The 20,026-nt window shown below is 37.9% G+C and overlaps 1 protein-coding gene and 1 long non-coding RNA gene across 5 annotated transcripts in view; one reads left to right on the plus strand and one right to left on the minus strand.

Annotated features, from left to right (window-relative positions):
* LOC130435272 (uncharacterized) overlaps positions 1–20,026 on the plus strand; it is a 21,810-nt gene continuing 1,784 nt past the window's right edge. The window contains exon 1 of one of the 4 annotated variants that reach the window (XR_008908799.1): positions 1–69. This is a non-coding gene — a long non-coding RNA (uncharacterized LOC130435272). The other 3 variants (XR_008908800.1, XR_008908801.1, XR_008908798.1) reach the window with 3 other exon arrangements.
* The window catches only part of capn12 (calpain 12), a 14,597-nt gene continuing 9,744 nt past the window's right edge, over positions 15,174–20,026 (minus strand). Inside the window, exons 17-21 of the mRNA XM_056765757.1 lie at positions 19,889–19,957; positions 19,399–19,477; positions 19,178–19,294; positions 15,993–16,045; positions 15,174–15,628 (exon numbers count right to left, since the gene is read on the minus strand). Coding sequence (XP_056621735.1) covers positions 15,602–15,628; positions 15,993–16,045; positions 19,178–19,294; positions 19,399–19,477; positions 19,889–19,957 — 345 coding nt within the window. The 3' untranslated portion in view covers positions 15,174–15,601. The remainder of the gene's footprint in view (positions 15,629–15,992; positions 16,046–19,177; positions 19,295–19,398; positions 19,478–19,888; positions 19,958–20,026) is intronic.

A 20,026-nucleotide genomic window follows, 5' to 3' on the forward strand; every position in this document is an offset into this window, starting at 1 on the left:
TAAGCAATATGACGTGTAAGGGAATCCCTCACCCACAGAAAGAGACAGCTTGCTCGTGGTCAAGAATAGGTACGTTTACTATTACTTCCACGAGATATTTTTAATTGTAAGATGATTTTTATAGACAATATTTAGAAACAACACACTTTCAAGTATCTCATCTAAGGGCTACATTTAAAAAATAAAAAGTGCAGCTTTATGTAACTTTGTCAGATTGAAACCACTTTATCCCCTAACAAAATGAAGATTTTCTCCCCTAAATTCTCTCTTAATCTACACAATAAAATACATTTTAAATGAGAAAATAGATTGTTTTTCAGCATAAAACGATAAGCTTAGCAATAATTTACCATTTAATTTAACAAAATGTGTTGTTTTTCGTTGAAGGCTATGAAAAACATTATATATATATATACCTCTACCTTCAAATTATGAGAAAGTGCCTGAACTATTTTAGAAGGGCACATTTTGCTGAGTTAGCGGTTAAACTTAGGAGGGAAACCGCTTTCGCTTGTTTTGACTCCACTGTAAACTTTCTCACCGACACGCCCCACGGAATCCCCGATACACAAGAGGTTCCTTCGTCGCTAACAGTCTTGAGAACCGGTCGGGTCAGAGATTAACTTAACCAGTTGTCTATAGTGGGTAAGTTTTAAACTTTGTCTTATTTTTAGACGTGAAATGTTGCTTCAGTGTTGTTGTGTTTTGAGTTATTAAAGTAGTTAAACTACGATACATAAACTACCTGACAAGTCTTAATTTGATAAACCCACATCTTTAAGATACATTACTTATCCTGAAATGCATTAAAATCCTTAAAATCATAACAATGAATGACGGCAGAGGAGTTCTACTGAATTCGCGTTATTGTTCAGCGTACAAAGCGTCCATTATGGTTTACCCTCGCCATTTACAAGAAACCATGCACAAGTTCCAAGTTGGACAGTGGGCTGTAGTGACGGAAATTATATATTGTCATATACTGTCACAACGCATTTTATTTCATGTAGGAACAAAGGTGAGTCATTGTTCTATGAGCAATTTGTATTGTTAGTAAGGTAAAGCTAAATTAAACGGAGAAAGCGTTAGTAATTTAGAAACATGTGCCAAAAGATAAAACATCATCTAACAGGGGTAGACAGACTGCACACCGGTGTGTAACAACACCTCATGTTGAGAATGGGGAAGAGTTGGGATAACAACAATTAGTCAGCAGCACTTCACGTCACCGGCGGAGAACGCTGTGTCCAGTGGCAGACATTATAACGACCGAACAGCAGTGACTAACACGTAGTAGCCAACTTGCAATGTGCGGCAAACATTTTACCAATATCCACAAGAACACCATCGACCCGCTTTAAAAATCATGTTGTTACGTCAAAGAAATCATATGTGCGATGTTTAAAGATGAACCAGATACGCAGAAGAATCTGTAGCAGGCTCGAAGACAAAGCAACAGGGGCATTAGAGGCTTCTGTTAGCCCTTTTCTCTTGTCATATTTATGTCACTTTTTGTCTGAGCAGACAGTTGAACAGAATTCAGAACTGTTGATCCTCTATAATCTACATAACATTTTTACTGTAGTCAGTAAATATACAGTCACTGGGGAACAATAAGTCACCTACTTCTGTTTAACGTCTCAAATTCCGTGGTCAAATTAAAAGTAAACTATACAGCTTTGATGGCAACCAAGCCCGCTACTTCTACAACCAATCCTGCATGTGTATACAACGTTTCGTCTCCGTGGAAACGCCGTTCCCGCACGTCTGACGCAAGGACGTCACGACGATTGGTACTTTTTTGTTTTTGCTGCGTAGCAACATGTTTCCGTGGTAACCCTTAAAGGGGCAGCTGTCAGAGCGGTTAAACATTGCCCGTGGGTTTTCACAGAGAAACGATGTTTGCACATTCCAATACTTTTGACTTCCGCGAGATATTGAGAGGCGAATATTATCAATTTTGGCCATTTGATGATTTCGATTAACCACGCAGTCTTATGTGATGAATTGTTTTAGTAAGTATTCTAAGTAACTTAACGTTAGTTAGCTAACGTTATGTATGTTAGCAAGCGTGCTAACGTTAATCGTTCTAGCATTGCAGAGCAACGTTGTAAACAGACATTCATGTTAGTAACAATATAAGTTACAGCTGTCTATCTAATCAAAATTGCTGCATTTAAGCATTTTGGCGTCGTTTGACTTACTTGACATTTTTGTAAGCCTATCAAATAGATGCGATCTGTTGTTAGCTATGGTATGCTACCGCCAAAGTAAGTAACGTTAACGTTACAACGGACTTTAAAAATACCGCCCAAGAGTTCATACTAGGTCGTTTTACCCAGCTTCCAAATTACACAGTCAGCTAGTTTGGCTGTTTTGTGTAAATGTAGGTTTGCATAAACATCGGATGGTTGTGCCTGGTGAGCAAGTTCCCCGAGTGGCTCTGGAATGCAAACGTCCATTTTAAAGTTAGAAACAGGTTATTTCTACATAAAACATCAGCCAGACGTATCAAAACAAGTTTTAGGGTTAGTAAAGTTTTGGTTCAACGTTAGCTATTCATACGCTCATATCGTTGATAACCTGCAGAGAGTAACTTTTGTAAACTGCATTTAGAAAGTATCTGTGTTTAATAAATCGAGTGGATTTATCGTCTAAGGCAGTTTTGATCCATAAATAATTGTTTAACTTTCTCAAGCCATTGGCACGTGGACAGCTTGAACAAAATAGTTCATACAGTCCTATTTTTAAATGTTTTTTAAACATTGTCTTTAGGAGGTGTTTATAACATGCATGCATTGTTGTTTTGTAATATCTTAAAGTGCACTTTATTAGATGTGTCATTTAACAGTGTATGAAGATACACATCATTAAAAAAAAACACTTCATCAATTAACTAAAGATTTAATTTGGCCCTGTAATACAAATATTAATATGTGACCCTGGAAAACAAAACCAGTCTTAAGTAGCACAGGGACATTTTTAGTAATCGATTTTCCATAAATTTCCTACTGTACATGTATAAAAACTTTCATCTTTGTGAATGGATTGCCAGCTGCAGTGCCACAGATTAACAACTTCAAAGGCGATTTTCTCAATATTAGCTTTTTATACACCCTCAGATTCCAGCTTTGTAAACAGTTATTGTTCTGTCAGAAAGTATCCTTTTACCAACAAACCATATATCAATAGAAAGCTTGTTTCTTCATCTTTCAGATGATGTAAACCTTAATTTCGAAAAATTGACCTTTTAGACTGGTTTTGTCGTCCAGGGTCACTTATGTTAATAACAGGTTTAAACAGGGCCTAGCTGTGCCTAGGCCAGTGACCGGGGACTAACCACAAAGCAATATGGTTAGGAAGAGCCTTTTTGTACCATAATGTGTGAAACAATTATTAATTATGTAATCACAAGATAATCATCAAAAAAAGATTACATTTGTACTTTTAATTAAAAGCCATTACAGTTCTCGATTTTCAAATTGGTATCTGACAAATGTGCCGTATATGTGTCCTATGGTGTGATGTTGCAAAAATGTTTATTATATTGTATCTCATAAGCTAGTTTTTTCTACATTTTTTGCTGTCACGGGTCATTTATTTGTTAACTACCCTAATACAGATTTTTTGCTAAGTCATACTTATGATCTATGCAGTGTACTATTATAATGTTTATGAGAGGTAGTTGCACATTAAAGCTCAGTAGTTTCATCAGTAAATAACCCCCCAAAATTTTACATTGACCTACTTGTTACTTCATTAAGAGAAGCTCTGCTGTGATTCTTAAAACTTAAAATATGAAACCTTTTCTACTAAGTTATGTTTGAAAGTATTTGTTTTTAATACCCAAGCTGTTTTAGAAGCAAGGTATCAAAATTGTAATCATACAAGCGCATGATTTGGCATGTTAATTTACCCTGTAATGCATGTAGAGAAAATGTCCTAAAATGATAATCACTCGTTTTGTTGTTTCTTTGGTTACTGCAGTTGTTGCAGTTTGTGTGTTATAATATAACTAATGAATAGGAAAATATATTGATTTGCATTTCAGTTCAAACTTCCCCAACTGTGCTCATATGCCTTAGTTGTCTTATGAGTACATTTGGCTTCATGCAAAAACAAACTTTGTTTTTGTTTTACTGGCACTACTTCGAAGCCATATTGTTAAACTTCATTTTCTTTTTTCGATAAACCGTTGCCATTCTGCTCTAGAAAAAGTTAAATAATTTAGGGGAGGGGCACGAAACTGCAGAGAGAACGTATGTTTTGTTTACACTACGCTTTCTGTTTTCGTCTCTCCGTTCATTTTAGAACTTGAACCCCTGCAGCAGTCACGAGAGCGTCTTGTTTCCTGGGGAGGTGGGACATGTTTGCCTGGTTCCCTGCCCAAAATATTTGTAACCAGGCAACAGCAAGGCCCGTCCCACAATAGCTCTGTGTTGTTTACACCCCTTTTGGCAGCATAGCCGTACGACATTTCATAACCGCTGTCTCAGACTTCCCAGCCCCACAATTTTGCCAAAAACGTTCCTTTTTACAGCGCACATTCCAAAAGAAAATTGCACAATGAGTACTCTCTAGTTAGTTTAGCTTTTGTTGTATGCTGTCTGTATTTTGGGACATCTTTAGACCTAGACTTTTGGGCACACTGGCTGTGGTGGAACAAACTGCTGTGTTTGCGCAGACACGAAGAGTGGCGTAGAGCCGGAACATCAGCAGTTGAACTGAAACTTTCTGTCTGTCGTCATTGTATCCACTGTTAGCATGGACGATTGTTTACAGTCTTTTCTTATCCTACGTGCCCAAGAAACAACACTTGTATGCAAAGTATTAAGTGAGGACAATGCTAATGTTTAGGGAAATTGTTGCCTTACGTAAGTATGTCAGTTAGCAAACATTGCACCTCAACATTGAGGGAATTTTCTTTACACACTTTGATGACCATTTTAAACCAAGGGATCATTGCAGTTTTGTAATCAATTTAGATGCAATTATATATTATAATTAATTATAATAAATATAATATTAATAATAACACAAAATAATTGACATATTCATCACATTCCATAAAGAATTTAGTCTTTTTGGCCCTCCTTAGCTCTCTACCTTTCTCATTCTTTTGTCCCAGTGGTTGCCTCATATATGGGGAAACTCTCAGTCGCGTCTGGAAACATCTGGACGCGCAGACAACATGAGGTCATTCCTCTACCTCTCGTGCTTTCTCATCGACTGGCTCGCCATGTGTGTACTTCTGTCTGTTTGCCTGACCTGAAGAATGTAGTTTTAGAATATACAGTTATGTAGAAGAAAGTGACACGTGATTGGCTGGCTTTTCCTTCCCTTCCTTTCTGCGTTCCTTTTCATGATAGCTTGTTTAGACAAACTGGATTTCAGCTTTCTCCATTAAGTAATCCCATGTGGTTGAGAGACAAACTTTACTGCTGATCTAAGATTTTAAATACGATGGGAAGCTTTGAATTACCAACTGGTATGATAAACATTTTTAACAAGGAAACCCAACGAACAAGGTAACGATGTGGTCTGGTTGACCCTGACCTAAGAAGTCAAAATTTTCAATGACAGCATTCGCCAATATCACACCACAAAGTCGTAGGTTATGTGGCCATGTACACCTCTCCATTAAATAAATCACTTCCTGTCAGGATAGCAGCCTCTGAGTAGTCAAGGAAACAGCGAAGGAAAAGGAAATTGCGTGCAGTCCTTTGAAAACATGCACTGTGATGGAAAGACTTACAACTTGTTCTCCGCATTCAGATCAATATCAGACCATTGGAATGTGTTGTAGGAAATAAACAGTTTTGAGCGCCCAAAAAGGACATTTTAACAGTCAAATTGCCTGTTTGTTTAATCCGTGTTGAAAACGTCAGGCAGCACTTTAAATTCAGAATCGGTATTGCCTGGGATAATCCAGCTATCGCTGTCGCTCCATTGTGTGGAAGAACATGAACTGTCATTTTGTTCTATGTAAGACTTTGCAATCCGGCCAGCTGAAGCATTGCTGAAATGCAATCAGTGGGTTTAGTGTTCAGCAGCGTAGTGTGACTCAGAAAGCGTAAACCTCAAGCGCGTCAAACGTAGCCTACTTTCAGCAGGCCGCATGCCAGACAGAGAGGCACAGCACTGGATCAGAAAGAGAGAGAGGAACAGAAAGCATACTCTTTCTCTGCCATCTCTCTGCATATCCAAACGTCTCCAGCTATTCTTTTTCTCAACCCCCACATTCTCTCCTGCTCTTCGCATCCATCTCCCCCACTCCTCCATTGCTTATGCAACAGTTGCCCTATTTTCATGGGGGAGGTTGTGAGGAAAGAGAGATTGAAAGAGCAGGTGGGAGGGAAACGTTGAGGAAGGAGAAACGGAGGTCCAGGAGCGCTTTTTGTGCACACTGCACACGTCAAGGGGAAGACAAACGGTCCTTTTCTGAGTCCCCTTTTGTGCCACCATGTTGTTCGCTGTTATCATCCCCAACCCTTCACCCACGGTTGTGTCTGCATTCGCTGCTAGTAAGGTTAGGGTTGGGGAGGGTTTAGGGTAGAGTTAGGGACTCTAGTAAGCTACATGGCGCATGCATAAATGTAAAAATTTATCCTAAAGACTTTAAGTTTGACTGGGTAGCATGGCCCAATTTTTCTCGATTGACAGACATTTAATATTGTTTCCTGCAGCATCATAATAATTAGTCACATGGGATATGTCAGGTGATTGGCTCATAAAATGGACCATACTTTTGTCCTGGACCCCATACACATTTGACTTACTGTAAATAAAATGCTGCCATTGATTTTGAAGTACAACTTTTCAATTTCAACTCATCAAGTTATGCAATTTCTACGTATTTCTATTATTCTCGCTCTCAAAGAGAGTGACTTGTAAAGCCAAGCTAATTGTGCCTATTTTTAACAGTGCAATTCCAATACACTCTTATGTAACATCTAACATTTTAGGTAATACTCCATGTAGTTGTAAATTGAAGACACCCATGACACTACTGTATGTATTTTACTCAACATTGTTTTTAAAAGTAATCTTAAAGCATAGTGATTATTGAAGGAAGAAACATTTTTTAGAAGACTACAAGGTTTTATTGCCTGTTGCCATGTTTTTGACATTTAAAAAATGTCATGGTCGGCAATGAAAACAAACCTGATAGACAACAGCAATATGAACAGCAAATCATTTTAGCTCTCTAGAGCTTTTCTCCTCTGTCAAGTGGATATAGTCCTTGTAATTTAGCAATTTAAGCAACACTGCTTTCACATCATTAGGCTGAACTAAAGACACTGTAGTCTGTGATTGTATATCATTAAAATACCTTTAGCGAAATTATGAGCAATCACCATATAGTTGTACAGAAAACAGCTGTGAGGAGAACACCTTCGCTCTGATTATCAACATATTACGTTTCTATCTAAAAAAAAACTTTCTCTTGTTCTACTGTAAATATGCACAAACCAAAACGTCATTTCATGTACATGACCAACCTGCCACCTGCTCACTAACTAACTTACAGAATCATGTACATCTTTGAAGATGAATACAAAATTATTTCACCCCAGTTCCAGTAATGCGTCAGCCTTTAATGATCTGACGTAAAAGCGAACATATTTAACTAAATAGTCAGTGTGGGGGCAAATACTCAAATACTGTTTATGTGACGCATTAGTCAGTATGTGATGCACTCACACCCAAAGAGTTGACATTTTACCCATATTGTTGTTCTAGTCAGCGCTGACTCCAAAACACCCAAAAGGTTAATTTTCAGTGCAACTTGTATTAAAGTCTGACATGACTGGTGAATGAATCTGCTGCAAAACATTACATATTTGTTAAAACAATAAACACTTTGTGTAATGTGAGCTTTAAATAAAACCTATGACATCAAATTCAGTAGTATCAAATCCTCCAGCCAGGTCTATAAATGCATCTTGGCAGTGTTCTTAAGGAAGGCCGCTCTTTCCCGAACGAGGACTCTGGAAAATTGCACCCACACATGTAGCACTACAACTCTGGAGCTATTCCTGAAGCCACCCCCATACAACTACCAAATTACCAATCGACAGCAGGAAATAGACGCACAGCATGTCACTGCGGCATATCAGTGGGATCAATGGGGAAATAAAGTGAGGGCTGATGAGAGGCAGAAAAGAGTGATAACATGCACACAGATGGAGGGAGGTGGAGAAAAGGTTGGAGGAATTTATTCATTCAACCCTGCAATTCTGAATCAGTGCATGTCACACAAACACATGTTTTGCAAGCTGCTGCGCCCGTTTCCTTCTTAGTAATTAGATTCAATGAAAGTAAATGTACTATCTGCCAGATACCCAATTCAAATACTGTGGGTATTTTGGTCCTTTTTCCTCAGGAAAAGGAAACTTTTTTTCTTCACAATTTGGAGCTTGGCATATGTACTTATTTAGACTCGCAAACTTTTTCATCTCTTGCCGAGTTGTAGTGTTTGATAGGCCGATTATCTAACTGGAGATCTGATTTAACGAAAATATCAGATAGAAACACATTGATTGCAGTAAAAATATAAACATAATTGGCCCTAAGAGTTAAATCAAAGTGAAAGGCAGAACAGCATCTTTAAAATAAAAAATCTGTCAAAATTGTATACATTGCTAAAAATATTTTATGGCTATTTTTGAGCTTCAGTATGTTCCAGGAAGATAGTGTCTGTGTGCGAATAATATTGATCTGCCTCGTTCTTGGCAGACAGTTACAGGATATATGTAGAGTTTTGTTTCAAAATGACAATTGGAGAGTTTTTTTATTATGTTATCATGTTTTTATTGTGTTAGTTAGCTGTATCTCGAATCAAAACAAACCAAACACAGTTTGATTGATATTTATTGGAATGCATATAAAAAAACATGAGTATTGAAAAATTCTAAAAAATGTTTTTTTTTTTCATTTTTGAATAACGCTTAACATCTTTATTTTTTATTCCTTGTTTTTTTCTATCTTATTTCAAAATCCACTCCTTTCAAGCTGTTTGAAATGGAATGACTTGGGGATGGCATGTAAGCATGCATTTTAAGTGTGGTCTTTATTGGTTTCATTTGAATCATAATTTTGTTATGTTTTTGTGTAGTATATTAGATTTGGCTGACCCACTAATGCATGCCACCGTGTCATACCGGATCCAGTGTGAACACAATAAAAAATTATAATGGGTTCTAATGCGTTCTATTGTCTTTTGTGGTGTTGTTTTGCGCCGCATCCGGAGTAGACACGGTGTAAGCATTTATTTAATGCTGTGCCTTATAAGGAACCAGAGTTTACACACATTGTTTTTTTAATAGATATATATATATACATGCTGTTTGTATAATTATGTAAATATATATATATATATTAGTGGTGGGCATAGATTATTTTTTTTAATCTAGATTAATCTAGATTAATTCCAAAATTAATCTAGATTAATCTAGATTAAAATGGCTCATTTGAATTCTGCCGAAGGCATTCAGAATATGTGTGCTACCCAAATAATGACTAAAAGTAAGTCTTTGAGAACGGGTTTCTCAAGCCAGGTGACGCATTAGACCAGGGGCTCATCTCCTGTTTCCAAAATGCATCACAAACTGCTTGAGAAAGCTGTTCTACTATGATAATTGGTGATGAAAATTAAATTATGTTCAATAAGATGAACTTGTGTTTACTTCCGCATTAGCTAAGGGATGATTTCCGTTTAGGTGGTACTTGAGACTGGAAGAGCTCCTACAGTACATTTACATTTAGTCATTTAGCAGACGCTTTTATACAAAGCGACTTACAAAGAGTTAGGGTGCAACAAGCGATATGTCATACAAGAGCCATAATACATTAGATCTCAATACAAAGTTACTGGTTTCAACTAAAGCTAGACCACTACCTGTTGAGAGAGTTTTTTTTTTAAACCAATTCCGCATTGCACAAGGTGCAAACAACCTTAGTCTTGTCGATGTTTCTATTGGGAAGCTTCTTAAAAATTAATATTCCCTGAAGCAAACCCGGCGGCTTCATAGCTGCATCCATGTTAGCACGTCACGTTTGATGCGGTAATTTCACAGTAACGTTATGTTGTGTTCAGACCAAACGCGAATGGCGTGTCAAGCGCGAGTGATTTATGTGTTAATGCAAAGAGCCAATAGACCTACTTGCTGCGCGAATCGCGCGAATGAAGCCCTGGTTATGAGATGATGAGGCGGCTTCTGCTTCCGCGAATGACGCGAATCACGCGAGTTGAAAAATCTCGTTCTCGCCCCGTACAGTGCAGTTAAAATGGTATACATCCGCGCTAAAATATCAAGGTGAAAGTCATCATAGCTTGCGTAGTATAGACCCAGCTCCCAACCCAACTTTGAGAATAGATTAACGGCGACATTTTTTTTAACGCGCGATAATAGTCTCACTAACGCCGTTAACGGCCCCTATTTCTTTTCTCTTTTTTATACATACATTAAATGTGCTAGGGCCCCTCGTGCACTAAATGTGTATTTTGTCCGTTTTGACCATAGATTTAATATTTAAAAAACAAATAATGTATTTACTGTTTCAGTCACACCCCTCCCTGCTCCCTCACAATGGTTCATTCCACCTGCGCTGTCCGAGCTACGATCAATAGTGTAGCGTCTTTTGTTAATTGGACTTGTTATGATGCAGCGCAGACAGTGACACACGCAAGCATGTCACATCAAAAGTCAGGGCATCAAAAACGGAAAGAAAAGAAGGAAAGAGAAGACAGAGAACGCCAAAGTCGACAGTATGTCACACAGTTTTTCATAAAGAAAGGTAGCTTGCCCTATTCCTGTATTCCAAAACGTATTTTTGTTGCTACATGACCTGCTTTTATCTAGCTAGCCTAGCTTAGTAAAATAATTACTGATTTATGATTGCATCCAACAATAATAACATCTCTGCTGTCTCCGGGACGTTATCATGTCTCGTAGACACAGATTCAGCGGCTGCTGCACACCCACGTCCCCCATCCCCTCAGCCGAACACGGTGAGCCTGAGCGCGAAACTTCGCGAAGATTGAAGCCTCTAAAAACGTCTAATCTACTGTTTTAGCCACATGATGATAACTTTGCAAAACAAAAAGTAATCTACACGCTTCAAAAATTACAAAATTAGTTTGCCGTGCCGCGTGTTCTGTGAAGTAGCAGTGCTGCTGCTACGATCGATGCTGTCAAACTTGACGTTCTTAACATGAATAAAATGCCCCAGAAAAAAATTATATAAAATTTAATAAAACGTGTCTGTAGTAACCATTGGCCATACGGAGTTTACAAAATAGATATTTACATTTTTCATAATAAGAAAACTAAGTTCAAGTTCATTTTATTTGTGTAGCACATTTACAACAGCCATCAGGCTGACCAAAGTAGTGCTTTACAGGAGAAAACATTTATTATACATATACAAAAACAGACCATGCACAAATTAAACACAACCCCATTGGCTATATCATTGTAGTCAACAGCTTAAAACAACCTGAATTAAAAACTTTAAATGGCCAAATCCCAGTAGTCAATACACTAAGGAAAATAGATATGTTTTTAGCCGAGACTTAAAAACAGACAGAGAAGGGGCCGTTCTAATCTCTAGAGGAGGGCATTCCAGAGTCGAGGCCCTGCCACTGCAAAAGCACGTTCACCTCGACGTTTAAGCCTAACTCGCGGGACTACCAACAATGTCCGGTCACAGGATCGTAGGCTTCTGGATGGGATGTTTAGATGAAGAAGTTCAGAGAGGTAGACAGGGGCTATGTTGTGTAGGGATTTGAGAACTGGGTTAATGTGTTCATGTTTACGACACTTTAAAAGGAGTCTGGCCGCAGCATTTTGAACTAACTGAAGACGTGCAATTTGACGCTTAGATATACCGCAGTATATTGAATTGCAGTAATCTAAACGAGACGCAACAAAAGCGTGGACAGCCATTTCTAGAGTTTTAGGTGTGAGAAAATGTTTGATTTTGGACAGCAAACGGAGCTGATAGAAACTGAATAGGCCAATACAAATAATATGGTGTGTGTGTGCTTGCGTGCGTGCGTGCGTGTGTGTGTGACTTATACAGATGCAGAGTCAGCTTTATTGTCTGCACCTCGTCCTCCTACCCAGTCCTCTCAGTGTCAGGTAAGGTGAACAGGGTCAGCTACCAAGGTAGTAAAAAACTAATCATGTTTTGGATTGTCAAAATTTTTTCTTGTGTTGTATAGTTATATGTTTCATATAATATTGCAATTGAGATAATAAATGTTCTCCCTTTTATGTAAACAAGTACATATTTCTATATTTTTTTCTTGTTTTTGTAGGCTTTGTACTCATCTTTAGACATTTTAACTATGCAATGTGCTAAGTATCTTTTTTTCAAGTATACAGGGCATGTTTATTGGGTTACATTTTATCTGTAAAAAATGTAGGGGGCCCCCACCATTGATATATATATATATATATATATATATATATATATATATATATATATATTATTGGCCTATTAAATGGCAGGACTCGATACAAGGGGTCAGTGTTTGAGTGATGCCAAAACTACACTATCTGGGCACAGAAAAAAAATTCTCTAGTGAAGGCCATTTAAAAATATCTGTGTTTTCTGCCAAAATAAAATTTCCAACAACTTAAAAACAGAAATATCTGCAAAAACATTAAGTAGGTTTCAGCCATTGTCATCAAAGTGCATAATAAACACTAGTAGAGATGATATTAGCCAACACTTGCCAATAATCAGTATTGGTCGATAAAAGCAATTTTTCAATTTTGGCTATCGGCTGATAGTTTGTTAACATCCAATGATCAGGGCCGATATTTCTTGTCATTCAAAAGAGGACAGGAAAATGCAATGAATTTGTGGTCTGTGTATCGAAAATGTAAAGAGACATAACCAATTTGACTTTCAATATTATTAGTCATATGAATTAATAACATTAATAAAGTTAAGGAATATGAATTTAATCTTCATAATCAGTATCGGCATAGAAAGATATTACTCTGAAAAATCAGCTATCGGTTTCGGTGCAGAAATTTAGTATCTGTGAATCTCTAGTCGCTAGGGAAAGGTTTGAGAATGTGCACGTTGATGTGGTGGCACCCAATCAGCACTGGGACGTTATTTTAGGCTTTCAAGACACAGCATTTATGGCCTAGCCGATTAGCTTGAAAAGTTGTGCTTACGTGAACAAAAATGGCAGTGCCTCCAGGTGGTGCACAAAACTGTTGAATGGGAATGCTAAAGTGTTAGCTTCTCTATCCAGGAATGACAGACCTCCTCGGATACAGTCTGGCTTACCTGCCAGCCAAACAGCATGGAAAACAGGTCAAAGATGAAAACCGAGACAAGAGGTCTTTTTAGATGAAGCAATACGCAAAGGGATTACAGAGTATGAAAAGTACAAGATGTGACTAGGAAAGCATGGAACAGGAAGTGATTGAGAGAGCATTGACGGCGGTTTCCAGAGGCGCTTGGGCTGTTGCTGGGGGCAACCTCTGTTCGGTCACCTTATGGCGGGGAGGGAGGAAGCATTGTGCGAGCAAAGGTTTCTATTAATAGGAATAGCGGGAGAGAGGACGAGAGCCTACGAGCGAGCGAGAGGAACACGAAGAGGAGGAAGCAGATTGTGAGAATGAGACAGTTACTAGAGAGAGCTGGAGGGAGGGATGGAGAGCGAGCGTCGCGGAGGAGGGAGCGATGGCGTGATGACGCTGTGCGTGGCGTCAGAGCGATAAGAATAGAGCCGGTGCGTGCAGGGCTGCTGAGACATCGCTTTTTATACCCACAGCTACTATCTTGCTCTTTGAACAATGTGTGTGTGCGAGAGCATGCATGTGTGTGGAGGTGTAGGTATACGCACAGCAAAATTTAATATAGAAGGCCCTGCGATGAAAGATTATGACTTGTGCTTTTATATTTGGACGCAACAATACGTTCCTAACTTTTAAAGACACAGAGCAGATTCGCAAATGCTCATGAGAGGAAAAAGTACAAGAGGAAGTAAGAGTCACGCCACGAGGGGGGAAAAGCAATTATGCCCCTTGTCATAAGTATGACATGCGTCGTGAGACCACGCTTTTACCGTTTTTCTAGATTACTAACACACAATTCATGAAGTCATTCACCATTTTCTGACAACTATAAACACATTCTCAGAATAATATACCAACTTGTACAAACCCTACACACAAACAGCCTCAATTTGCAAAGGTTTAACCAGGTTCTCATTCAGAAAACACAAACAAACACAATATAATGAACTGAAGTGTTGAGATGTAAAACCAAATAGCACACATTTATCCATCAGTAAACATTCAGTGGCAAAATTGATGACACACCAATCAGAATCTCAGGATACTATAAATAGTAGCCCAGGTAATTGTGTAATTAATTACAGTACACACTTAATATGTGACAAATTTCACTGTAGGAAGTGTACACCCTTTTTTACATGTTCTGTATTTTTACAGAACATACAGAATACTTTACGAAATTGGAGCAAAGGTGCAGAGGATGCCATATTCTTTTACATTGCCTCCTTGTGACTGTAAGTCTTCTTTGTAATTTGCCTGAATGCCACAATGTAAATGTAATTTGTGCAGTTGTGTACTGTATTGTGTTGTGTTGCATGACCAGTTCATATTGTTCTTAGTGTTTTTAACTTTTCTTATCTTGTAAAGTCATCTTCATCTACAGTAGCGTAATGTATTGTTTTTTCCTTAAGCTCATTCTTGCATTATGCTCTATCTGCACTCTTTGTTGTTTTATATTCTATTAAAGCTGTCAAATTATTCTTGAATCCCAATTAGAGGTTTTAGTAACTGTGTTTTGAATTGATCTCACCAATGTCTTAGACTATGTTGCATTGTGGGTGATTTTGAGGGCTTGTGTGTAATGTCTGAAGGTTTCAGCAAGTTTGAATGGTTTGGGGCAGAGAGCTTTATTTTGACCTGAAAATAGCATGTTAGGGGAATTGAGTAAGATGTTATGGATTTGTGTTTACTGTTTTGAGAATACAAGGCATAATTTTAATAAATGGGAAAACTGTAAATGCATTAAGCATTGCAGGGTTTGATTTCTAAAAGCAAATCGCAGCTGATCTGGATTTTGGTACAAAAAATAAAATAAATGACATTCGGGTGCCCGAAAGCCAAAAATGGAAATGATTCTGCTTTTATTGCATAAAATGAAAGTGAAGGAATACGACCAAAATATCAGTAAAACCAACACTAATAATGATGACGATTTCATGACTAAAAGCATCATCAACAATTCAGTTACAATGAATAAATGCGTGACTATCTCATTAACAATATCAAATCTTTTGCTGATTATGAATGCTCAGGATAGACGTAGTGTGTTAAGGATGAAAAGTCAATTTTGTATCCGGACAGTAATGACCTACAGAACATGGTCTAAGACCCCAAATGATAGAACAATGTGTGGGTGGATGCAACTGCAGGGCAAAGGTCCGAATACAACACAAATAAGATAGAGAGAGTTGGGTACGCAGGCACAGGCTGATGACGTCGGAGTGACTTGGCCTAGCAAGTGTGTCCTGCTGAGGTGTCATGTCTGGACCGGCTCATATAGCCAACAGCTTGAGCAGCCACTGCACAAAGACCAGAGAAAACATTTAGGGCACGAGCAACACACAACTGACTAACAAAGTGTATTAGTTACTATACGCTTACATTAAACGTGCTTAGATGTGTATAAAGTGAATTATGTACAGTAACTGCTTGGCAAACATTTTAGCACAGTGAATTATTAAACAACATCTTATTAACAGACTATACGTTTTGACAATCAGCAAGGCACTTTTTTTATAACAGATGGACATACAGCATGACTGAGTTTCTTATTTAGCGCTGATCGATTTAACATCAGTAATAGAGAAGGGAAGTAAAATAAGCCTGTAGAAAATCTTAAAAGAATTGATTGACTAGTAGAGGTTGATAGTAAGAAGATCTTACAGCATTGATGCCACTGTCCTTCACCTCTGTGCTGGTCTCCCTCTCGTAGAGATCTGAGAAACAACAATCAGCCTGTTGAATCTTTCCAATTAACATGTTTACAGACACTGTGTACACACTCACATCACTGCTAGTGACGTCATGGATATCTTGACAGCTTTCAGGCATGATAATAAACATCATGATTAGATGCAGCACTGCCCAGTTCTATTTACCTTCACGCCGTACACAAATAGAAGATCCATATGTAAACGGGTGTCACACAATTTGTGTTATACACTAAGTGGCCAATTTTTACATACACTTTAGAATGAGGTTCTACACTTTAATTCATCATATATGGCCACGGAAAAAAATATTGTCAGTTTTCCAGAATCTACTATTTATAGATAAATGTTAAATTTCGTTTAATTCTATGAACTACTACCAATATTAAAATATTTATTTTAAAAACATTTATTCCATTTATTTGCAGAAAAAGAAAACTGGAGAAACAATATAAAAATAAGAGAAAAGATGCTCTGTATTTTTTCAGGCCTCAAATACTGAATACAAGCTTCATTTACACTTTTATGTAATACAACAGAAATATTTGTACAGATGTTGCTCAAATTTTTTGTTTATGTGATAACCTCGATTTCATCACAGTTTTCAAATGTCTTGTCATGTCGTCGGTCTTTCACATTGCTGTTGGATGACTCCTGAGGTTTGATTTTATTGAAATTCAACAGACACTGGACTGAATGGCGACAATACATCTAAAAATGCAGATTAAATATTTATATATAAATACAAATTTGGAATGGTCTCTTAATCTTTTCCGCTGCTCTATCTTTAAATATACAGTAATATTGGCAACTCTGCTCTCGTGGATTCTGGATAACAGCCCTGAGTACAATATGTTTACTAATATTAAGAACTAAACATTAAAGACATTTCACAGTCGGCTTTGCTTACAGTATATATACCAACGGTGTCAATATTAGTGGAGGGCGCTGTACATAGTGCATTTTCAAATGTTAATTTACACTATTTGCAATATTAAAAATTATGTTAATATGCAGTTGAGATCTGGCGACTGTGCAGGTCACTGGAATATGAATTTTTTAAACAGTTTTGCACACCGAAAGCTGAGTCTTATTCAATAAACACCCACGATTCAGTTCGCCCAGGTGCTGTGTGTCCCGAAATAGCCTGGCAATGTTTTAAAATTAGGTAAAAGTCATTCTTTCAGTACAAATACGCCTCCTTTCTATGTAAATTGGGATTATTATTAAAATGTTCACAAAAATCTGCCTGACGCAGTGATATTACTGTTCAACGTTACTGCTATCCGCAGAAAGCAGACTGCAAATGGAAATTTATTTTAAAGAAATGTATGCATTATATTCAGATGATAGAGAAAAGGATTATAAATGGCCATATAAACAGACCTACGTATGATGCAGTCGACAGCATGTTTTGCATATAAAGCCTATTGAGTCTATTTAGCTGTCTAGAGTAATGATGCACAATTCTGGTAATCTTTCACGGTAGTCTACTGCATCCTCCGCAACCTGCTATTCAGACCTGTGTAAAAACAGCTTTCAGCACTACATTTGCTCCACATCCCGATTTACGTCGTTTCATTTGTGAATCAGATGCTAAAACAACAGCACATGCAAATAAACGACGCCATCAGCGAGTGCAATTGCTTTTTAGTGTCTTGAGTTAGTATCATGGGACTTGATACTATTACGCACATAGAAATATTTCCCGTATCATTATATAACAACTACTATAACCTGAACCAATGACGCATGGCAGGATGGATCCGTGGAATAATGTTATTTTTGACAAACTCTGAGTTCTTCATCTGTATGTGTCTTAAAAGAAACAGACTACACAGACAATGTTTTTCCCCGGCCGTCTTGTGTCTGTCCACTGTTTCTATTCTTAGCTGACAGGAGTAAACCCTTGTGCTTTCAATGTCTTACATGCATTCACTGACGTTATTTGGCATAGAATTGTTGTATTGTTGGGTTATTTCAGTTACCGCTGCCTCCTGTCAGTTAGGAACAGGTCAGGTCATGCTTCTCTGACCTCTCGTATTAGAGCTGCCACTGTATGAAATTCTACAGATGTCTCCCATGAGAGTCTGACACCAGCCATTATAAAAACAGTCAAAGTCACTTAGATCACATTCATCATTGGTTTAAACAACAACAACGTTTCCTCGACTGAATATTTGCAATAATAAGTAGGTGATAAAGTGGTCACTTTAACTATGTCATATCATCATTTTTTATAGTTAAATTTTTGTTGCTCTGCGGTCTACTTATCAATTAATGTTACTATTCCTTTAAGACTTCTTCTTTGCATCCGTGGTTATTATCGTCAGTCAGTTCCATGTAGATGCGATAACTACACCATTATGTGGGCAAAAAGCAGTTTTTTCCATTTCGGCCATTTAAAAGTACCGAGCAACATTGGAAATATGTCATTATATTCAAGTGCGTTTGATCAGCCTCTTACCAGATTTTTAAAGGCCTCTTAAAAGCATGAAATGAAAAACTTTTTTCTCTCTTTGCTCATTCACTAACAGGACCATCAGCCTTTGACTAAGATCATAGGTCCCAAATATTGATGTGTTGTCGACATGCCACTCTAAGCCATCATATATTACGTTTCAGGTTTCTGAAATGTTCATTTCAATACAAGCTATTTTGCACTTTTATGACAGTAAGTTCAAAGAATTTTATTCCGAACTAACAAGTTCCCTTCAAAGGACCAATGTGTAAATAATTGGAGGACCTACTGACAGAAATGACTTCAGTGGTGTATTAATCCTTACATAATGAAGCGTTGTTTAGAATGAGCTATTTCTATCTACATACACCATGGGTCCTCTTACATGGAATTCGTATTGTTGTTTCTACAGTAAGCCTAAGTGGACAAACTACACTTCAGATTGCAATTCGTAAATATGTTATCTCCTTCGGCAAAAACGTGGTAACTTCTCAGCCTCGTGTCATCCACTTTAATGCTTCGAAAGGACAGGGTGGAGTGAGCCGTTGGTTGCATTTCGCAACCTCACCACTAGATGCTGCAAAATTTCACACACTGGAGCTTAAAATACTTAGTAAACACGAATGGCTTTACTATAGTTTGTATTTTAGATTGCACGCTTGATTCTTCTTTCTTACCAAAGAGCACCTGCAGCCTGGCAACACAGGACACAAAGCCATAGAAGGGCAGGTAGAGTTCACCAGCGCCAAACCTCTCCCACAACATCTGCACCACAACACTGTCACACTCCACACCTGATGGCAAAGAAAGAGGACAAACCGTGGGAGAAGACTCTTCAACTTTGCTTTTGTGTATAAACACAGGGTGTGGTGTGTTGTGTGTGTGGGTGTGTGTTCACCTGCAGCATTCAGAGCCAGAGTGAGTTCAAACGGGCTCATGGTTCCAGATGAGTCCTCATCAAACTGGAAAAAAATGGACTGCAGCCAAAAATAACATAAAATATCAATAAAAATGGGTTTATAAAACGGATATTCCTGCTTTTATGATCGGATGAGTCATGTTTAAAACCACACCTGTGACTGAACGTTTTATACCAACATGCCAAGATGCTGTGTGGTTTGGCAACCGCAAACCGTCCTTTTTGTTATTAATCAATCTTATAATAAACTTCATTACTTGGTGAAAGAATGTTAAAAAGAAAGCCTGTTTTTAAGATTTAGATGTTATACTTGCACAAAAACAACAACAGCTTCAAGGTCTTTTCCTGTGCAATACAAGCTCTGTGTTACCTCACAGCCTAATAATTGTCACAGCTCAGTGTCCTACGCTGCTTCCTTACACGTTGCCAAAGCTGAGAGTGACCTTTTCACGCACGAGAACTGAGTTACCTGCAGATTGCGTAGGGAGGTGAGCAGCTTCTCTGCTTGAGCTCTGTACAGCCGGCCTCTGCCACCCGTCTACACACAACTTTAAGAATATTAACCAGGAATGGAAATACAAATAAAATATTCAAAAAAATTAGGAAA

Source organism: Triplophysa dalaica, chromosome 14 (genome assembly GCF_015846415.1).
Source record: "Triplophysa dalaica isolate WHDGS20190420 chromosome 14, ASM1584641v1, whole genome shotgun sequence".
Taxonomy (NCBI): Eukaryota; Metazoa; Chordata; class Actinopteri; order Cypriniformes; family Nemacheilidae; genus Triplophysa; species Triplophysa dalaica.